This window comes from Elgaria multicarinata, chromosome 1, assembly GCF_023053635.1.
Source record: "Elgaria multicarinata webbii isolate HBS135686 ecotype San Diego chromosome 1, rElgMul1.1.pri, whole genome shotgun sequence".
NCBI lineage: Eukaryota > Metazoa > Chordata > Lepidosauria > Squamata > Anguidae > Elgaria > Elgaria multicarinata.
The window spans coordinates 108,631,694-108,641,106 of NC_086171.1; the positions used below are offsets into that span (position 1 = coordinate 108,631,694).

Genomic DNA, 9,413 nt, shown 5'->3' on the forward strand with positions numbered 1-9,413 from the left:
TGTCAACTATTCAACTTCTTGCTCTCCCACGGTGCCATTCCCCAACGCTGGAATTTCCTTCTCAGGTAGTAACCCATACTCATTAAGGAACGCCTCCACATCTACAGCAAAAAACTCTTCGTTGAACTGTTCAGTGACACTAATGAAATTGCTGACAAGCTCTCCAGCTTTGTACACGAGAAGCGTCGGGAGGACATCGCTGGAGAAGCGGTCTCCGGCTCCCGTGTTCGAAGCCTTGATCTTGCAGAATTTCACGGTGGAGTACTCGGCAGCGAGACAAGTCAAGCTGCTGTTGAGTGCCTCGCAGCCCTTGATGCCATCTTCATAGATGTGGACAATGACCGTGGTGGTTTTCCTCTCCTTCTCGACAGCTTCCAGGAACTGCTCCCCATTCTGCAGCTCTGAAAGGTAGCCGTATTTTGGCCCGAAACTCAGCCTCTGGTGCATGTCCTGCATGCAGCGCTTGCGGTATTTCCGTAGGCAACTCTCGTCTTCTTTGTCATCATTAATGAGCTCGTATTCCTGCATACTCATCTACAAATATTTGGAAGGGTAAACTTTCATTACTGACCAAACCAAACCCCCAAACGAGAGCCTCATGGAACAAAAGGCCAACATGTCACAGTGATTAATGAATAGGAGAGGAGCCTTAATGATATTTTCTTTAATGTGGATTTATGATAAGTTGTATTGTTGCCAATGGAGACTTCCCTCCAGGTGCAAAGAACCATCTTGGGATGGGTGGGTGATTTCTAGCAGAGCGTTAACTAATAAATAAGGTGCATCAATAAATGAAATAGGCAAATAAATACATCAGCCTTAAGGCATGCAGATGTACTGTCATAACTATGCTCATATGAGGAGGTTAGAAAGAGCTGACTTTGGAGATTGTGATGCAGTAAAGGTATAGGGTTGCCATCTCTCAAAACCCTGACCTTTCAGGGTTTTCTCTTCCTCTTCCTTGGGGTTTCCAGGGCTAGCAGTTAAACCTCAGATCAAAAAGCCAAAGGGAAAAGCTATTTTCTACAGGGACTATTTCAGACCTGATTCTAAAGGGTTCGGATGACCATGACCATGTGTTCAAGGAACATGGGGGGAGGGTTTGCAGGGGTGCAAAGGCTACCCTGCCCCCCTGCCAGGAGCCATGGCTCCCTGCCATGTTTAACATATGTGAGAAGGGGCTTTATATGCATTCTGACCTCTCGTGCAGAGGGAATTCCCCTCCTTGTATGGACAATCTCTATGCATGTACACACGTAGATCCCTTCTCCTGCATGCGGAATGTGCAGATGGGAATGTGATCACTGGGGACTCCTGAACACACAGCTTGAGCAAAGTAGCTCAATGGCAGCTCTTCACCCAGCAAAGGTCTGGGGGAAGACTGAAGGCTTATATACTTGCTGACCCTGGTTCACCAGTCGTAGCTGGGACTACTTCTTCTGTTACAGCAGGGTCTTCTTCCTCCCAAGTAGACCCTCCCGAGTAAGCAGTGGGCAAAGGGGTGTTTTGGTGGCTGAGTAGATGTTCCGGTGACAATTCTGTGCATTCCACCTGGTCTGTCACCACCAGTGCTCTGAAGAGTCATGGGGCAAGGGAGGAGAGTTGGGAATCCTAACTGGGGTTGGGATGGAGTTGAAGGGTTCCTTTAGAAACTCAGGAGAGGCATCCCTGCAAAGGGACCCCTCAGGTTGCCCCATGTTTTTTGTAGGACTGGGGATTCCTGAGGAATCCAAATCCTCCTCCTCTGAAGAGGCCTACTCACTTGGGTGGGCTGACACGGGGGCAAGCCTGGCCCCAGAAGTCCATCATGTGTTCCTTGAATGTGTGGGGAGGTTGTTTGAACCCCCACTATTGAATCACTTGAATTGTGTGTGTGCGTGTTTGTGTGTGTGTATATATATATACTTATATTTCTTACCTTGCGACTGAATCTTTCTCTGGTGTCTTTATCATCTCTACTTTGAGAGCGATAGGGTGAAGACATTTGCCTGATGAGGATCTCTTTCTTGCTTACAGGTAGAGCATCTCTGTCTTTACTTTCTAATTTAAACTTTCTCCAATCATTGATTACTCCTTTAGGTCCTATAAGAAGAAAAAGTTGTTACTATTCTCTCTCTCTTTCTCTCTCTCTCTCTCTCTCTCTCTCTGATGATATGATTGTTGGGCCCCTTGGTCAGAGGAGACTCAAGGAGTGGAGCCTAGTGAAAGAAAAAGACAGCTACAGAGATTGGTAGTTCCCAGTACTGTTTGAATTTGAAATATGTTTTACTTATCATGAAAAAGATTTGTAAAACACTTCTAAGACAGGCCATTGCTGGGGGTAGATGGAAGTCCAGGGTAAGCGCAGGAAGACAGGGTAGGGGGTAGACTTGACAAGCTAAACGGCTGCCTCCGTTGTGGTTATTTGACCAGATAGCTTGTGTTCCCTCCTGCTGTCTAAATTTATCATTCCTGCCCCACAGCAGTGATGCTATGGTTTTTTTGAGGGAATCAGCTGTAAAGTGGTGTCATATAGACACCTGCGGCATTAAGCAAGGGGTACATAAACGATACTAATGTTTCTTTACCTGTATGTGTAGCCTCTGGTGCCTCAAATTCTTCTTCCAAACTAAGGTTTGCTTCCTCTTCCATTGCTGTGACTGGATGGGCAGACACTAGCAGAGTAAAGTAAGCAGTTATTTGACAGATGAAATGTAGGATTCCAGAGCAGACAAACATGATTTTCTGTTAGTACTGCTTGCTAGTTAAGAATGCTATCTTATGTTTAGGCAGAACAATTTCGTACAGTTCCCAGCATTCCCCAGCCAGCCATGCTGAGAAATGTTGGGAGTTTTAGGACTTTTATCTGTCTAAATATGCATAGGATTACACATTTAGCTTATGAAACCATACTAAACAACTCTCCTATTAATATTTCATACGCTGGGTTCAGACAACATGATAAACCATACTCAAGGGTTGTGTGTAGGTTGTTGTTGAAACATGGGTTATTGTGTTGTCTGAACCCATCCATGCTAACAAACCATGGTTTGTTAACCATGAACATCCTACAGTTCATAATTCAACAACAAACCATAAGTTCTCTTCATGGGTTGTTTGTGGTTAACAAACTGAGGTTTGTTTTTGCAGCTAGGTTCAGACAACACAATAACCCGCATTTCAACAACAACCTTGAGTGTGAGTGATCATGTTGTCAGTAGGGATGTGCTCCGCTTCTCTTCGGTTCAGAGAAGCAGGAGCGAGGTGGCCTAATTCGCCTCCGAAAAAGGTGGAGGCGAAGAGAGTCAGGGGGGCTGCGGATCGAGGCGAAGAGGATTGCCTCAATCCGGAGCTTCGCCTGGAGGTAAGTGGGGGGGAGGGGGACTAATCTGGCTCTGTCGGCGCCGCCATCCATGCGGTGGTGGCGGCAGCGCCAGGTAAGGGAGCAGGGAGGAGGGACACTTACCTTCCTCCATCGCAGGCTTCAATTGAGGCCCCGGTTGAAGCCGGAAGTGAAGGCCGAGGCCCCTTCCGGCTTCAACTGGACCCTCAATTGAAGCCCGCGACGGAGGAAGGTAAGGGGGCGGGGTGGATGGGTGGCTTATCTTGTGCCGCCGCTGCCGCCCATATAGTGATGGCGGCGAAGCCGGATCTCGCTCCGCGGAGCTGAGCAGGAGACGGGCGGAGCGGCATGAAGAGGATCGGGCCCGATCCAGATTTGCTGGATCGGGCCACGAAGCGGATTGGGGGGTCCGTGCACACCCCTAGTTGTCAGAACCCAGTGAAAAAGAACAACATATCCAATTCTTAAAAGAGATTATTAAAATGTAGAACTGTGTGCCAGTGGCCTTTCAAAATTCTCCACCCTACTTGTGGTTAGAGAAATTGGGTGAACAATTTCACTGAATTTCTCCAAGGGGAGGAGAAATTCTCCAGCAATTTCTCTCAGGTAGCCATTACCATTGGCAAGGGTTGCAGAACATCTTCTTTCTTTACTTTTTTCTTTTCCTCCTAAGGGTTTTTGGGTTTTTTTGCACTGCTACTACAAGTTGCAACAGCATTAACTATGTTGTCAGCCTGGCCCCCATTTTGCTTCCTCCACATTGCCCCATATACCTTGCATCACTCAAGGGCATTGAGGGGAGGGAATGTAGCCATCACAAAAAATAATAGTGGAGAAAATTCTGAAAAGTGTCCTTTTATTTCTAGGAGGAAAGGAAAGAAAATCTCAGGAATTTCCTGAAAGTTGTGTCTCCCCATGACAGGGGCTTCTGTTTTTCTGCCTCATTCTCAGGGCATTTTATAATTTAATTTGTGTTGGTGGTGTTTTTGACCTTACCTAAACACTGAGATATATTGACTATATTTTCCTTTCTATTACACATCTCACCATTGCTGTACAGTCTCCCAGGCTGCCTGCATTTCCTGATCTGAAAAGGCCCTAAGGGAGGAATAAATTCATGATGTCTTCCCCTGGGTGGGAAGTGTGGGAAACTAAGGAGGCTACAAACTATCAGAGAGATGACTGGACAATGAAAGACAGGACACTCACACACACTCCTCAGCCATCTCATAAGTAAGGTATGCACAAGAACCCTAAACCCAACCCATGAGAATTTCTCTGAAATTTCTTCTCAAAAGCAATTTCTTTTCTATCAAATTGAATGAGAAAGGTCTAAATTTTTGTGAGATAAATTTTTGGCACAGCAGTATTAAACCTACATGAACCTACCCGTACACTGCGCTCAACATCTAAGGTCCTCCTCTGAGTGCCTATTCCGAGGGGACCTCGGAGGATGGCAACAAGGGAGAGGGCCTTTTCGGTGGTGGCCCCCCGACTGTGGAATGATCTCCCCGATGAGGCTCGCCTGGCGCCAACATTGTTATCTTTCAGCACCAGGTCAAGACTTTTCTCTTCTCCCAGGCATTTTAACAGCATTAAGTTTGTTTTTAATGGACCCCAGAATTGTTGTTTTTAAATGCATTCTGTTGTTTTTATACTGTTTTTTATGTTTTTGATGGTTTTTAAATTTTGTATGCTTTTAATGTTTACCATTTTTAATTGTTGTAAACCGCCCAGAGAGCTTCGGCTGTGGGGCGGTATATAAATGTAATAAAATAAATAAATAAATAAATAATAAAAGTACTCTCAGCTAGAATCTAGCTATACACTGTATAGAATGTAATTTAAAATACACAGAGTTCCCTAGGATGCACCATTCCATATTTCCCCCCCAATCTGAGTTATACACACTCTTTTCTGCTTGCCATCACCTAAGCTATAGAAAAGATGGTTTTATGTGTTTCCACCATGAGTTGGCAACATGTGACCCAACTGTTCACTGTATTTTTTTCAGAAATGTGAACGCCCTAAGTACATTTTGGTTGTCTTGCAGTGAGAGAACAGGGAGCAACCCTTTTCTTCAATGTTAAATGATCCTTTGGTTTAATATGACCCTGCAAATAGTTTCAAGTGTGTCTAGAAAGATTATGGGCCAATTGAAGTCTTCAAATTATAATAATGGAGGTCTTCAAAACCAATCTTCAATCTCCACAGAAGATATGTGTTGGACCATATAAAATACTGCACAACCTGAATTGACTAATATGGCAATCAGTTGGTAACCTCAGTGTTGAGTTCTTTCCCACTTCTCAGTCATTCTAGTTTAAAGACAAAATGTAAATTAAGCAAGCACTCAGGTGTTATGATAAACTGCATGGCCGGGAGTGAGTGGCAGATTTCACTAAAGGAAAAGAGGTAAGATTTAAAGTCCAGTTCTATGGGATGCGCCCTAACTACTTGTAAGCCTCCAAACTCACCTCATGCCCTGCATCTAAGCTACATGGTGTTTTTTTCCCAATCTACCAGAGGCCTTGGGGAGGGAAAGAGTCTGGCTGGGGATGGCCATAGCATTTCTTGTATGGCTGCTGCCCCGGTCTCCTCCACGCCCCCAGGAGCACCTCTTTTTCCCCATCTCCATGCTCCATTTTGCAAGTTTTCCATTAGTTTCCCCATCTCCATGCTCCATTTTGCAAGTTTTCCATTCCATTTTCCATTACGATGGGATGGGAGCAAGATTTCCTGCCTTCCAGCTCACAGCCCTAAGAGCACAGAGCCAGGAAACTGAACAACCCTATGTCCCCTCCAGATGCTGTCTAGGGGGCATAGGATTGCTCCCTTCTAAAGGTTTGAAATTTATGCCACCTTTTTGTTGTTTGCTGCAATATTTACACACACACAAATCATTAAAGAGATGGTTTCCCCCCTTTCTTTTAAAAAAGAATTAATAACTCATTTGAATGAGAAGCCCTCTCCTTTTTTTTTAAGCAAATAAATATATACCTAGTGCATCCTTCCCCAACCCAGTGCTCTCTCGATGGGTTGGGGGTATGGGAGGTGTGAGCCAACACATTAGGAGGTTCCAGATCAAGAAAGGCTGATGTAGTGCATGGACCACTTAATTCTTGGGTCTTCAATGTGATGCTCCAGGCTCCCTGCCTCTTCTGATTTTTTTTAAAAAGATATTTTTAATAATTCTTTTTTGAGCTGGAAGGCTGGCATGCTGCAAAGCGAAGGGCTGCCCTCCAGTGCCATCAACATTTGGGTTCACAAGGGTGGGTTTGCGCTTTAGTGTCATCCCACTTCTGCTATGTATTTACATACTTGGGCAAGTTGCTTTTCTTTTAGTCTCGCCAGTTTGCTGTCTGAGAAATGAGTGTTTGGTCATCATTGCAGCCATTTTATGAATGAGCAACCCCTCGCCATGGGAGCCATTTTGTGAGAGCACCCATGGCACACTCTCAAAATTCCAAATGTGCCCACAAACATCAACCTCCCCTGAAAAGTTGGGGTCCTGACTTAATTGTTTATAACAACGGCCCTTTCTACACCTAAAGGTTATTCCAGGAAAATGGAGGGATTGCCCCTGCCTGCTCCCGGGATCCCCTGTGTCTTATTTGGATGCACAAGAACAATCCAGGGATGATCTTGGAGGAAAAGGCAGGTGTAGAAATGGCCAGAATCTCCTCAGGGCCAGTTTCAGCCAAAGTAAACAACAGAAACCACATTTATTTAATCCCATGTCTTCCTCGTTCCAATATGAAGCAATGTGGGGAGACATTACTTTCCCATCAAAAGGAGCTTGTGGTGAGTGAAGCTGAATAATCTTTCTCTCCTTACATAGTGTCATTTTAAGTACTTCTACTCCCACCTCTGGCTCATTTATTTTTTTGTTTCTTACGTTTTTATACCGCTCAATAGCCGAAGCTCTCTGGGCGGTTCACAAAAATTAAAACCATGAAGAACATAATAAAGCAACCAACACTCTAAAAACACAAATACAAGATACAGTATAAAAAGCACAAGCAGGATAAAACCACGCAGCAGAAGTTGATATAAGATTAAAATACAGAATTAAAACCGTAAAATTTAAATGTAAGTTAAAATTAGTTGTTAAAATACTGAGAGAATAAAAAAGGTCTTTAGCTGGCGACAGAAGGAGTACAGTGTAGGCGCCAGGCGGGCCTCTTATGGTACTGAAGATGCCTTGAGGTAAAGATATCTAGGGTGATTGAAAGTGGGAAGGTAGGGATGTGTATAAGGGTGTGTGGGTCAGCTTTCTTCACTTGTGTGTACCTTTTGTTGCCAAAATTAGTCCTCCCCCTGCTTTGTAAGTGTAAAGGACAGACATATGAACGAGTATCATTACCCCTGTCACATCTGTGCGGCTCTCAGTGTGACGGATCCAGTGAATGAGCTGCACTGAGGTATAGGTACTCCTGAGGAGTAATCACATATACTCCGAAAACAAGCATGACAGGAACTTCATATGTACAAGGCTGTAATCCCAAACTTTGATAATGAAGTGCACTGATAATTGTTGGGGCACATGACACATTCTGTATACTGCTTTTGTGGCATTAGTTCCTGCTTTTTATTCTATATCATCCCAAATACCGCAACAGATGTCATTGTGCATACTACGAGGTATAAATGTGCAAGAGGGATGTAGTGTCAACATGATAGATCAATATGACACATGGTGTAAATCTGGCCTTGGACTTCAACACCATTTAAACAAATGGCCATTACTTTCAAGTAAATGGTTATAGGTTTAAAAAGAGGTGTAAAAATACTCTCAGTTATTACTGCTTGGGCGGGGTGTGCGTATGTGGTTCTGAGGTGAAGAAATATGGGCAGTCTTACTCCGTTTAAAAGAGGAATTGTTTGATCTGGATTTTTGCTGTGTTTGGCCCGGAGTTATACATAAAAATATCCCAAGGAAGCAGAATTGCACTATAAAGTGATATTTTTAGGGAGTTGCAAGTGTGAACAGGAGAAAAACGGCTCTAGCCAAGAGATAAGTATCTTCAGCTTCATATGACTATGCAGCATAATTAAAGGGTTCAAAAATTAATTACAGAAATGTCTTTTGCTACTTCCTTGTATATTTCAAGGCCTCCGGGATTACATGGCATCAAAGTGCAGTAAGAAAAGGACTCCCATAGCTCAGTGGTAGAGCACATTCTTTGCATACAAAGGGAAAAAAACCCCAGCTCCAATCACTGGCTTCTACTAGTAGTGCTGGGGGAAAACTCTTGTCTGAAAGCCCAGAGGACCACCACCAGCAAGAATGGACAATACTGAGATTGACAGACCATTGGTCTGACTCTGTATAAAGCAGCTTCTGATGTTGTTCTTATATTTTCATTCTTTATTTTATTTACAATATTTATCCACCGCTCCATATCTAAAATAGATTCCAGAGCGGTGAACATAGGAATAAAACAGCACATTAAAATTATTCAGTTTGGAACAGAATATATCCATTCCAACTATTGGGGTTTGCAAGAGTCTAAGCAGAATAGAAGCACTGGAATTCACCTCCACCTTCTCAAAACATTTGAAAAGTAAGAATATTTTGGTACTGTATTTTGGTGGAAGTTCTACTAACTTATGGTGGTGGGGTGCAGCTGCTCCATTGCGTGTGAATGCATGTGCATGTGCACAGGAACCATTTTCGACCACATGTGTATTTTGTTGTTTTATTTTTTGTAAACCAGCCGGAGAACTCCAGCTGTTGGGAGGCATAGAAATGTAGTAAATAAATAAATGTGATTCACTTCTCAGGCACACCTTTATCTTTATGTAATAGTTCTGCACAGTGAGCCCCTACTAGATATTTTAGGGGGTGCATTGCTGCTACTGGCCTACATCTCTAATCCATACCTCCCTAACAAGCTATAGTAAAAGATACCAATGACCCACCTCCTCTGTACTTCACTGGCCTGGTTCTCACATCTATACCATGGTATGGGCTGTTGAATTCTGGGTTGTCGTGAAGAGCAAAAATGGCTGTGCTAACAAACCATGGTTTACTAACCATGAGCAACACAGGAAGGGAGTCCATGGTTTGTTGTTGGACTGGGAACTC

At 43.8% G+C, this 9,413-nt stretch overlaps 1 protein-coding gene across 1 annotated transcript; it reads right to left on the minus strand.

Moving 5' to 3' along the window:
• On the minus strand, positions 1-2,643 carry PDC (phosducin). The gene is made up of 3 exons (XM_063117223.1): positions 2,568-2,643; positions 1,919-2,082; positions 1-534 (listed from the first exon to the last, which is right to left on the minus strand). Exons 1-3 carry the CDS (start codon positions 2,629-2,631, stop codon positions 7-9), a joined length of 756 nt encoding a protein of 251 aa, XP_062973293.1. The 5' UTR covers positions 2,632-2,643; the 3' UTR covers positions 1-6.
• Between the last annotated feature and the right edge of the window lie 6,770 nt (positions 2,644-9,413).

Excerpts from the sequence above, each read along its gene's own strand:
- PDC (XM_063117223.1), bottom strand. The coding sequence starts at position 2,631 with ATGGAAGAGGAAGCAAACCTTAGTTTGGAAGAAGAATTTGAGGCACCA. Across the intron at positions 2,083-2,567 it reads ACCAGAGGCTACACATACAG|GACCTAAAGGAGTAATCAAT; the intron begins GTAAAGAAACAT and ends TTCTTCTTATAG. Across the intron at positions 535-1,918 it reads GAGAAAGATTCAGTCGCAAG|ATGAGTATGCAGGAATACGA; the intron begins GTAAGAAATATA and ends AAATATTTGTAG.